Source organism: Meriones unguiculatus, chromosome 5, assembly GCF_030254825.1.
Source record: "Meriones unguiculatus strain TT.TT164.6M chromosome 5, Bangor_MerUng_6.1, whole genome shotgun sequence".
Lineage (NCBI taxonomy): Eukaryota > Metazoa > Chordata > Mammalia > Rodentia > Muridae > Meriones > Meriones unguiculatus.
In genome coordinates this window covers 87,288,480-87,301,343 of record NC_083353.1, presented here as the reverse complement: position 1 = coordinate 87,301,343, position 12,864 = coordinate 87,288,480, and the positions used below count along the sequence as shown (strand labels likewise).

General features: G+C 40.8%; 1 protein-coding gene across 2 annotated transcripts in view; it reads left to right on the top strand.

Moving 5' to 3' along the window:
- Suclg2 (succinate-CoA ligase GDP-forming subunit beta) overlaps positions 1-12,864 on the top strand; it is a 250,763-nt gene that overhangs the window by 131,504 nt on the left and 106,395 nt on the right. For both annotated transcript variants that reach the window (XR_009591892.1, XM_060383829.1), the window contains exons 5-7: positions 5,660-5,812; positions 7,544-7,633; positions 12,763-12,859. Coding sequence is in view for 1 of the 2 variants with exons in the window: in XM_060383829.1 (XP_060239812.1) it covers positions 5,660-5,812; positions 7,544-7,633; positions 12,763-12,859 (340 nt within the window). In the remaining variant the exon portion in view is untranslated. The remainder of the gene's footprint in view (positions 1-5,659; positions 5,813-7,543; positions 7,634-12,762; positions 12,860-12,864) is intronic.

Below are 12,864 nucleotides of genomic sequence, written 5' to 3'. Positions count from 1 at the left end.
TAGAAATGACTGTGGTTCTCCACACTCCAGCCTGCATTTGATAGTATCATTACTTAAAATAGTAGACATTTTTGTAAATTATGTAGTGCTCTTTCATCCTAAGTTAAAATTTCGTATCCTTTGAAGCTACAGATTTAGACACCCTTTCATTTGCTCATTTGCCGTTTGTAGGCTCGTCTCAAAGGCTGTGCTCATTGCCATAGCATTAAGAGAGACCACGAGTCATAGTGCCAGACCCCAGCAATTACAGTGCCTTATGTAAAAAAAACAAGCTTAGGCTTGTTGCGATTTTACTTTAATAATAAATACTGTCTATTTATGTGATTTGCATAGTTATCTTAGCAGAGCCTTGTATGGAACAAAAATATTTAGTTTTGATGAAGTCCAAAATATCACTGCTCTTTTGTGGACTGGGCTCTTGGTATACGTTGCACAAACAAGGTTTTCCGTTAAGTTTGTAATGGTCTTTATTTTTATATCTTGGGTGTCGGTTTTGGATCCCTTGCTTTTGGTGAATGTGACAGAGTCAGGCCAGTGGTTTTTGTTTTTGCCCATGGATGTCCACTTGTACCTCTTTGGAAAATATGCATTTTTTCTTTTCCCTTTATTGTATTGCTTTTGTGTGTTTGTCAAAAATTAGCTGGCTGTATTTCTGTAAGTCTCCTGCCACTACTACTTAGTTGCTGTAGCAGTATAGTAAGTTTTAAAATTATGGACACTGGTTTTTCTCACTTTATTCTTCTTTTTCAGTGCAGTTTATCCTCTTCTTGTTCTTTATCATATACTTTTTAAAACAATCTTATCTTAATTGAAAAAAAAAATCCCTTACTGAGTTTTCAATAGAAATTGTATTAAATTGCTATGTTAGCTTGGGGTGATTCAGTGTTTGCTATGTTAAACCTCAGTGTCCATGAAGACAATACTGTCTTAGCCCTACCTTGATTCCTTTTTTCACAGTTCCATAGTGCTCAAAATAGAGGCCCAGGATATTTATTTATATAAGTTTTAGATTTACACCTAATGTTTTCTCCTTTTTTCAGTAGCAGTTATTACTGGGATTGGACTTTTAGTTTCAGACATCCAACGTGCTTGCTTGTTAGATGTCTTCAAAGTCCTGTGGCCCCGAGACACCCTTGTCTGTGCTTGCTGGCAGGTCCTGCGGCATTCAGTCTCACAGTTTGCTTGCTCATGTCCCAGCTCCCTAACAAAGCTGCTTTCTTCTTTTTCTTGCCTTCTTTTTTCCCATGAGTTTATTTATTCACTTTACATCCTGATCTCAGCTCCCTCTCCTCCCAATGCTCTCCATTCCCCCCCCCCTCATTTTCCCCTCTCTTTCTCCTCAGGGAAGGAGGTACCAACCTGCTGTGGCACATTAAGTTGCTGCAGGACCAGGCGCATCTTCTCCCACTGAGGCCAGACAAGGTAGCCCCGTTAGGGGAATGGGATCCAAAGTCAACTGTTTTCTGTATATGTAAAGTTTTATTTGAACATAGTGGAGCGGTAAACAAAAAGTGTCCACTCCATATTCTCAAAAGCTGAAGCTACAGGCTTAGAGAAACCTTCAAGTTTACTTGAGGTGCTATTCAATGCACATGTATATACACACATATTGATATATAGCAGGCGTTTTTCTCTGGTTCATGTGTCATTGTGTCACATGTTGTTTTGGAGAAGAATAGGGCGTGAGGCAGCATGTCTCATGAGATCCATGGTCACTGTCATCAGTACCAGTGACTTCTCTGTAGGAAATATAAAATTTGATGGTCTCATATAATCTTAACTCTCTGTGGTGGTTATGAATATTTACACATTGGTATTCAACTCAGACTTAAAGGTTGAGTTACAGCAGGTATGAGGGTGGGGACGGGAAGAGAGAGGGTGGTCAACTAGAATAATGAAACTTAAAACATTTTGAGTACAGAGAATCTCACAAGAACACTGTGTTGAGATTCTTTGTAGAACTCAAAGGAAGGTTCTTTTGAATTTCATTTCTCTGAGCTTCCCTCAGGACGAGTGTTTATGGAGTCCATCAAATTTCTCTGTAAGAATCCCTAAAATACGTCAGCATCCATCACAAAGATGGTTTTATAATACTGTATCTTTGTGTGAACTACGCATCATTTTCCTGGGGATTTTTTTTTTAAGAAAGATATTTTTGCAAAGCAGGAGCTATTGAAGAGAGCAGCTGGTCTTCACAAACTGAAGTGTGATGGAATACACAGCACGTCAGTGTTTCAAAAGATGGAGAGTGAGGCTCTTGACTGACTTATTCTGAGGAATTAAAATGTACTGCTTCTAAGAACATCATTGAGTATCACACTAGACTAACTTTGTATTGGATGAATAAGTGTTACAAGTGAGGGATGTCAGGAGGGCTTGGGTAGGAGCCCTTGCTCTGCAAGCATGAAGACCCGAGTTCAAATCTCTATGGCTGAGTAAAAAAAAAAGGCCAGGCATGGCCACATGCTTGCCTGTAGTCTCTGTGTTACGGGGGTTGAGGACAGAGGACTGCTAGAATTTACTGGCTCCTAGCCTAGTTCCCTATTCAGCTAGACCCCCTGCTCAAGGAAGTAAGTCAGAACATGTACATGTGCACACACACTCACGCACGCACATGCCACATGCATGCACAAAAAGCGAACAGTTATATTACTGAACCTAAAATTTCAAAAATCTACCTTCATCATTTTTATTTTGTTCCTACCAAATTTCTTTAAACATCGCTCAGTCCTTCTAGAGAAACCCTTAGAAGGTGAATTTCATGGTATCTCTGAGAGCCGAATGTAGTCAAAAGTTTTGTTGTATTGAGAAGGAAAGGATAGAGTTCAGTACTTCCTTAGTTTCCAGTGTCTGGCCATTTCTCACTCTGTCACTCTGGGAGATGATGGTTTTGGGCACCCTGAAGGCCAGGAGGAGCCCTGTTGGCATATGGTTGGAATCTCACTGACCAACTGACAGTCCCCGTCTACAGAACAAGCAGCTTGAAATGGGGCTATGTCCGTGCTAGTCCTCACACTGGCAGCATCAACTGATGGGTCCTTCGTGGGAATTAGGAAATACGCTGGGCTTGGGAGTTGTGCAAATGTCCTCATGTGCTGAGTATGCAACATACAGTCAAGCCCCATTACCTACCCCGATATTTTGTTTTTAATTCGTAAATTCAATAAAAGCTTGAAAAGGAGTTTCATATTTTTCCATTTGAGCTTTTGAAGTTTTCATTATATGAATAAAACTACTTTAGGGTTACCTGGGTATCTAAAATATCATGTCTTAGTACATAACTTTAAAAATGAAGCCTCGTACTAAAAAACTTTTAGAAAAGGTGGTATTTTAATTTTTCAGATTATTTTCAAGTCTATTATTGATTATTTGTGTGCATGTTTATGCCTTTTAAAACTTAATCAAGACATTTCTACCATTCCTGTAGGATTTCTATAAATTGAGACAATGTCTCAAGTGCAGTTTGACAGTACTAATCGAAATCTTAAATAGTTTATGCAAGACCAATACATTTTACTTTTACAGGGGATAAAACAGATGAGCAAAATACATATACAAAAGTAATGATTCGGGCAGTATTTCAGCTATGAAAATTGACGTCCTTATAAAGAGCTGCACACATATGTTTAACTAAATACTAAAACATAAATGTTGTATCGTCATGTTGGAAAGAGAAGGTCTTAGAAATGGTTGGTGTATTAAAGCAGGGCCGGGGCTGTAGCTTAGTTGGTAAAGTGCATTCCAAGACTGAAGCCCTGGGTTCAGTTCCCAGCAGAGCTTAAACTAGCTATGGCACCACATGCCTCTAATCTCAGCACTCGGGAAGTAGAGGCAGGAGGACCACAAGCTCTAGGACATCCTTGGTTACGTAGTGAGTTCTAGATCTGGTCTCAAAATAAAAATAATTTCAGAAACCAAAACAAGGCCCTCTAAAGTGTGGGATGTGATTCCACTGAAATGAGTCCATTACTGCAGTGCTTGCACATACAAATGAGACAGGCAGCCAGACTTGGGCAGAGTGCAGGGAAGAGTTGGGGTATAGAAGGACCCAGAAGGGACAGGAACTCCACAAGAAGACCAGCAGAGGCAACAAACTTGGGCCCTTGGGTGCCTGCAGAGACTGGTCCACCAACCAAGGACTGTGTGTGGAGAGGACCTAGGCCCCCTGCTCAGATGTAATGGATAGTTAGGGAAGCAGGGGCAGTCTCTCACAAGAACTCTGTTGCCCACTCTTCTGTCACTTCCCTCCTGGCAGGGTGGCTTTACCAGGCCACAGAGGAAGAGGATGCAGGCAGTCCTGAAGAAACTTGATAGCCTGGAGTCAGGTGGTTTTCTTCCTGCATGCATTTGTTGAAATTGTTTAGAAAAAGACGCTCAGTGCATAAATGACCAGGGGATGACTGTTTTCCATCCCACTGGCCTCTGGCCCACTAATGGTACTGGCAAGTGATGCCGCATCCTCCCAGGGGAAGGAGTACTTTGTCCTGACTACTGTAGAGGCTCAGGGGGCCACAGTACCACTTCGCTAGTTGGAGTCAAGGCATCTGGATATGAGGGGCTGTGCTGCAGGAGGCTGCATTCAGTTTCCACTTTATATGCTTTGTGTTTTTAAAAATCATTATTATTATTGCTGATGTTTGAGCCCAGGGTCATATACCTGCTAAGCATGCAGGTATCTTACTGACCTGTATCTTAAAACTTGCTCTTTTTGGGGGTGGGTGGGGAGTACTGAGGATTGAGCTCTGCATGCCAGGTTGAGCCTTTGAGTACCATGCCTTTATTCATTAAGTCATTCGTTCATTTATTTATTTACTCATTTATTTATTTTAAACTTTTGCTTTTTAGTCATGGTCACAGTTAGCTGCTCAGGTTCCTCAAACTCAGTCTACAGCCCAATCAGACCATATCTTGGTATCCTCCTGCTTCGGCCTCCTGAGTAGCTCCAATTACAGTCCTGTGCCATCAGGCTTAGTGATTGCAGTATTTTAAATGACCAAATGTTATGTTTATAAATGGAGAGTATAAAAATACAGCTGTCCAAGGCTCAAAATATATAAATACATGCAATATCAGTATATTAAAAAAAATTCTCTTGTTTGAAAGTCAAATTGGATTTTCTACCAATGACATTTGAGAAAAGCCTGTGTATGTGTAATATTACCTTCACTCTACAAAGAGCTTTTCTGTCAAAAACAATGAATGTTGTTCATGTGTATTAGTTCATACATTATGTTAGCAAATGAGATTGCTTTAGATAATCGTAATTTGGAAAATGGCTAGACACTGAGTAAGCCTGTGTATACAGTTTCAGTTAAACACACACATACACACACACAGAGTTAATGTGTCAAATTAAAACAGCTACTTCCTTGGAGTTTTTCTCAAATGACACAGATTCCCCAAAAAGGAAAAAACTAAGATGAAAGTGGGAAGGTTCTTGAAGCCAACCAGATCCCATCACTTGAGCCCTTCAACGAGGTCAACTAAGGAGGTGACAGTAGGCCTGTGCACCTGAATAGAAGCCCTGGATACTGGATACTGACTCACTGCACGTCAGGAGCCTGGCAATAAGTGTATTTTTTGGTTTCTGTGGCAAGTGGATTTCAAAGCTCAGATCTGCTTGACACCAAGGTAACTGGACATTTCTTTCCTGTGGTAGGTGATGGTTGCTGAAGCCCTGGATATTTCTAGAGAAACTTACTTGGCCATTTTGATGGACCGGTCCTACAATGGTCCCGTGATAGTGGGCAGTCCCCAGGGAGGCGTTGATATCGAAGAAGTGGCAGCTTCTAACCCAGAACTCATCTTTAAGGTATGTTGATTAGCCAGCAATGTTAACTGGTTGTCAGGGTTGTGACTGCTCAACCTGAGGCAGGGAGTCTGCTGCTGAGATGTGAAGTGAAGATGATGAACTCTAACTAGGAAGCTGTTTGGAAGTCAGGCAGAATTGAAGTGTTCAGTATTTAAAGGCTTATTCTTCTTTCTTCTCTCCTCCTGCTCCTTTCCTCCCTGCTTTTTTCTCTCCCTGCATTATTTCTTTCTAAATGATCTGACAAAAGAATTAACCTGCAGGAGAACACTGGTATGTCTCCATTTCTGCTGGGTTGACTCACTTTCTTTCACATACTTGGATGTCGGTCAGTTTGTGTATTAGTTACTTTTTTTGCTGTGACAAACTCTTGTCAGAGTAACTTGAGGCATGGTTTATCGTGGCACACTCCATAATGATTGGGAAGGCATGACAATGGGAGTGTGAGGCGTCTGGTCGCATGGCGTCCAGTCAGGAAGCAGAGGGATGGATGCTGGTGCTCAGCTCACTTCTTCCTTTTGACTGGTCTAAGATCCAGGCTTGTGGAGTGATACCTGCATTCGGGGTGTATCGATGCCCCTCAGTGTGCCTAGCCTAGTCACTCCCTCGCAAGCATACCCAGAGACGATCTCTTTCCTGATCTAGACCCCACCAAGTTGATAGTCAGTATTAGACTTCACAGACTATCCAGAGAGAAACAGGCATTCAGAGCTTCATATTCTGATTCGTTGTTTCAGTCCTTGAAATCTTCATACTAAGGTTGGTTTCAGAAAGGTCTGTAGTCAGATCTGAGTAGGTAGTCTGTCACAAGCCCTAAGCCTCAGTTTTAAAATAAGTAATGAAAATGTAATGTTTTCTGCCCTGTAGCATTATGATGAATAAATGGATTAATATGAAAAAAATGCTCAGGTACCATTCTTATCTGCAGAGGGGGAAAAACATTTAAAACAATGAACCCAGTTTTTAATCTGGGTTCTTAATGTCCAATTCCATTAAATTTTTCTACAAGAAACATTATTTCCTTTAGAAACTGTTTTGTTTTCCCTTAAGTAGGGGAAGAATCCTATTTTCTGAATTTGTTTTTCTATATACTGTGTCCGCACATCAGTGATTGTTTTAAAAATACGTAGATTAACTGCTTTGGGAGTTTAATTGAAGCTGTATACACAGGCTTACTCAGTGTCTAGCCATTTTCCAAATTAAGATTATCTAAAGCAATCTCATTTGCTAACGTAATGTATGAACCAATGCACATGAATAGCATTCATTGTTTTTGACAGAAAAGCTCTTTGTAGAGTGAAGGTATTATTAATAATTTTCATATGAATTAAAGTGCTCAAGTCTTAAGATAATATTTAACCTGTGTATGACAACTCCAAACTTTAACAGCAATATTAGGCAGCAGAGCCTTTCTTTGGATTCCTTCCAAAAGTTGCCACAAAAATTAACTGACTAAATATTCATCAATGCCATCTGTGTAGTAATTAAAAGTGAAAACTGGCATCAGATTGTCTTGTCAGCATGCCACCTTGAAGAATTATATAATTTTTGGAAGGGCTGCTTTATGATGGCCTGCTAATTAAAACGTACCTCATAGGCAGCCGCAGTATCCCAGCTCAGAGCTCTGTGGAAAGGTGCCACACTTTAATTACTCATTTGCCAGTAAATACTAAACGTTTGCTTTGAGGTTTAAATCTTCTCATTGGACTTCTGAATTTTGTTCGTTTTCACTAGGAGCAGATTGACATCTTTGAAGGCATAAAGGATAGCCAGGCCCAGCGCATGGCGGAAAACCTGGGCTTCCGTGGGCTTTTGAAAAACCAGGTACATAGCCTTTGGGAGACAGCATGGTTGCCTTGCTTTAGAAAATATTGCAGGATCTTGCTTAATTTGCCACTGATGTTTGTGACTGACAGAAAATGAGGTGGTTGTGTCTGAACCTTTCCCCAAATTGCTTATGATCAAGAAAATATTTCCTGCTGTTTTGAGAGGTGATGTTTATGATGTATGTAAATGTATCTGATAGAGATGGGTATATATGCATATATATGGTAGAGATGTGTATATGTGTATGTATGTGGTAGGGGTGTGTATTATGCATGTACACATGAAAGAGATGTGTGTCTATGTGATAGAGTTGTATACATATATATATATGATAACATGTGTCTGTAGTTTTACGATTTGTGTGAATGAGAATGTGTATATAAATGTATGTGTGTATGCATATATATGTATGTGAGAGATATGTTTGTATAACGTATAGATGAAGGAATGTATATGTGTATGTTTTGCATACTACAGGTTTATAATGTTTGTGTTTATACCTATAAATGTATATGTAGATGACTGTGTATGTGTATGAAAATATATGATACAGGTGTGTCCTGCACATTTATGATATGTATATAAACAGATAAACATGTATGTGATAGAGGTTTGGATGTTTGCTGCATATAGGTGTATAAACTTCATGCTGTTTGGTGATATGCTGTTACTGTGGTTTTGAGACAGGGTCTTGTGTATCTCAAGCTGGTCTTGAACTTTTGAACTGCTTAGTCCCACCTTCTGAGCCCTGGGATTACAGGCATGTGCTCCCACACCTGGTAGAGGTGATGGTGTGAACTAACTCAGGGCTTGGTGCACGAGAGGCAAGCATTCCGCGTACCAAACCACAGCCCCAGCCCTTTAATAGACTGATTTTTAAAATCTTCTGATACTGCTGCTGGTGCTGTTTGGTATGTACATACTCATTCTGTTAAGAACTTATTTCCAGAATCTGTGTACTGGGGATAATGACTGCTGACTGAGAGCTATATTGTAGGGAGTGATTCCGATGCTGTATGAGAGCAGTTGTTCACAGGACTCCATTAAAGATGAGTTCCGTTGCTGGGGTGGTAGCCCAGTGGTAGGGTGCTTGTGTTGCACATGCAAGACCCTGGATTTACTCCTAAGCCCCACAAGCAAGATTGTCATTGTGTTTATTAACAGTACATGTTACATGACCACTTGCTATCCTTCTGTAGCCAATGGACATTCCAAGTGAATATTGATAGTATGAAGCCAATATTTTACTCGGAACAACTGAAAACATATTACTTTAATAGTCATATCTTTTGGCTTTGAGGACAAAAGAAAAGTAGTAGTCCAAGGTTTTCGGGGGTAGAATCTCATAAATGTCGTGGCTCTGCCTTCGGCCTAACCCCTTGCTCCTGATGATGTGTGGAAACAAGCAAGCTTCATCCCACAGCTAAGTCAGAAGAACTTACTGCTCACCTTCCAGCCAGTCCTTTCCCTCTTTTTAACCCCAAAAGGCTCCCTTAGTAACTCTGTGTGTAAGCTCACTGACCTGGGGCTGACCAGTGGTCCCTCAGTACGTTCTTCCACAGTACAGGAAGGATTATCTTCAGTATCCCTGCGGATACAGAAACCTAATTCATCCTAAGGTTCCTTCTAGACAATGGCATACTGTTTGCTTATAACTGACACATTCTCACTCCAGCGCTTTATACTCCTTACAGGGTAGTGCTCTGTGAACAGTTGCTTGGGAAATAATGGCAAGGACATAAGATCTAGGTGTTTAGGGGAGATGCACTATTCATTTAGAATATTTTCTTCAGCATTTCATTTGTTTGTTTGTTTGTATGTATGTGTGTGTGTGTGACAATGCATGTGCCTTGGTGAGAACAACTTGCTGGAGTCATTTCTCTGTTTCCACTGTGTGTTCAATTCTGGACACTGAACTCGAGTCATCAAGTGTGGAAGCAAGAATCTTTGCCACTGTGTCATCTCACCATCCCTACAATATGTTCTGTCTGTGGTTAGTTAAACCCTCGTCATGAGACCTGTAGATAGAAAGAGTTCTCCCCTTTAGCTTAGTTGAATGTTCCTGTTCCAATGAAACAGTGATTTTGGCATTGTTTTATTTCTGCCTTTACCCTTTAAATTTTAATTCTAGCTCTAGAAGTGTGATAGTGACAGTAGGCAAGTCAAAGAAGGAGAAATACTTTTGAACAAGACTTTAAACACATTTGAACAAGACTTCAAAAGTATTTAAAGGAGGGAAGGCAGCACTCATTTGAAAATGGGAGTAAAGACTATTGAAAAGTAAAGTAGACAAGGTGGTAGATGAAGACAGGACCTCCTGGACTAAACCCCAGGAAGAGACAAAACAACCAGCGTTCAACAGACAGCTAGAGAAACTAGTTGTCCTCTTTGAGATTGGCAGAGAGGTGCCGTGCAGGCAGTTTGTTCAGAGGAAGGTGCTGGGTGATTCTTGGGCTCTGTGCTCTAGTGGTTGGTTTTGTGTTATTAGAATGACACTGGTAACCCCATTTGTCATGATAAAAGATACCTGTAGAGGCTACTGATATAGAGAGGGAGTAACACAAACATGGCTGAAAGGCGAATATCAAAGTGAAAACATTTGCAGTTTTTATGAGATAAAGAATAAATTTTGTTCACATAAAAACACTTCCTTTAAATTAATGAACACAAAATCCAAATCTCAACAGGAAAATTTACAAAATCCACAGAAAAGGAAATACAAATGTTCCCTACTAGCTAGAATGATGCTCAAACTCATTCAGAATATGAATTTTTATTAAAACTACATACCGCTCACCGTGCCCCACATAATGCACATGCTAGGTGTGTGAGTGGACAGTCTTCCTGTACTGGCTTGGGGGGGTTCAGGGTCATTTCTTCCTGAGCAGCTTAATAGAATCACTCCTATTTAAGATGCTTTCATGGCTGTGGGGAGAGCGAGGGACACTGAGTTTAGTCCTGAGACGCCATGATGGAGAAAGCAGCTGAGCATTGTTTCATGAGAAAGGTGGATCGTGGGCTCACTGACCTCACAGCCAAGATAACTTGGTGAGTTTCAGGACACTAAGAGACCCTGCCTCAACCTCCCGCCCCAAATGGACCGTTCGGAGGAACAATGCCCCAGGCCTCCACATCCTATTCATATCTATATATTATATATCACCTCATTCATAGACACACACATGTGCATGCAGCCACAAACATGCAAACATGTGTACACAACCATTCACACACACACACACACACACACACACACACACACACACACATATATAATGATAAAAATGTTTCTATCCATTCTGCACTGCTGTGGGGATTTACCCCATAAATACCTAGCCAAGTGTATTACATAGCTACAGAAACAAGAAAAGTGACACTTTAGGTAAATGAAGCTATTAGAAACAATCCATATGGGTCATTATTTAAGTGCTGAGTGTAATGAATGGTAGTACAGCACACAGTAAAATATGATCCGACAATTAAAAGATGGCCTATTTATCCTGCCAGTGAAGGTTGCTATTAATAGGCTAGAGGCATTTGTTGTTCTGTGAAGATGGGAAGTGTGCATCTTAGCATGCACACAGAATGTCTCTTCGACAAAGCAGAAGCTGCAGTGTCTGCTTCCGACGACCTGCAAGTTGTGGTTGGGGAATAGAATCATGAGAAATCCTGACTTAGGGGCAGCCTTACAGCATTTACACGTGTTACCTACCCATAAAATATTTCATAGTAAAAAAATTTTGTCTTGGTCTAGTGTAATAGCCAGTGCTGGCAGTCCTGCTGCCCAGTGTGTATGAAGCAGAAGGGTCATGAGTTTGAGGCCAGTCCAGGCTGCACAGCCGGTTCAGACTTGGAAACATCCTGGAACCCTACCTCAGAAAAACGTTTTTTTGGCTTATACTTTGGATGCATTCATTTACTTACATACATCAGATTTCAACTAGGATTTAAGATAATCTATATATAGACCTGAAATAGTTATTGATGAGACAGTATGAGATTTATAGAAATGCTTTAGTCAAACCTGGGCCAGCTTTCAGTATTGACCTTAGTATGAATTTATACTTAAGGATTTCATTTCTAGGTATTGTGAGAACCGGGAGAATTAAGACTGAAGGAGTAAAACGGTCCTAGCTTCTCCCTTTTTATCTGCCCCATTGCCCCCTTCACCTCTACCCCTAACCAGACAGAGCTGCAAGCTAGCTGGCCCAGCCAGCTTCAAAGGAAACTAGCCCTAAAGCCATCAGATGCTCTGATATGCAATAAAGGGGTAGGGCCCCACTGGCTATGAGGGCACACACTGCAGGGCTGGCATGGTAGGCATCAGGTGGCAGTAAGGAAGTAAAACGAGGCCAAGAATGTGTCCCACCCTGTAGGCAACCGTAGTTGCACAGGCTTACCCTACTTGTTCTAAGCGGTAGTCCGCTGGAGGTTTGATGACCTCCACATGTGCCGTTCCATGCTCTACCACCTGCTGCACACAGCCTGCTCTGACGTGAGCGGTGAGTGCGTGTTGTCTGAGAAGGATGGATGGATTCCATGTACGAATGTTCTCTGTGGTCTTTGCCTCTAGGACTCACTGTGTTCAGTGGGAGCTGCAGGGTTTGGTAGCTACTCTGCTGTTTGAGACTTTCATCTTCCTGTCTCACCATTACTCTCAGACACTTAGGAATTTCTTTGCAGATTACAGGCTTGGATTGATGAATGTAATAGCCATTTTATTTCAGCATAATAAGGAAAAACCTTGACATTATAAACTCTCAAAAGCCTGTTTACCTTTTTACTTAAATGGAGCCTGTTTGTATTAGTAATTGTAGCTTATATTGCAGCCTAACATGACTAATAGTGACATGATAATTCACAAAAGGATTAATAACCCTTTTAGGCTGCACAGAAAATATTTTTGTTTTCTCGATAATGGTCTCCTCTGTGTCTGGAGGAAAGTTATTCAGTCTCTTTTAATGAATAGCAGTGGAAGTTAAAATAATTATGGTTTTCAATTTTTCCCTTCAGAAAACCTAACTGAAAATAAAGACATAATTTGCTATTTTTAAGATTTCATTAATGGCGCAAAATAAACTTTCTTGTATTGTTTGGGTATAATTCCATCTCACTTGATCACTCAGGCTGCAGATCAGATTAAAAAGCTGTACCATCTCTTCCTGAAGATTGACGCCACTCAGGTGGAAGTGAATCCCTTTGGTGAAACTCCGGAAGGACAAGGTAAC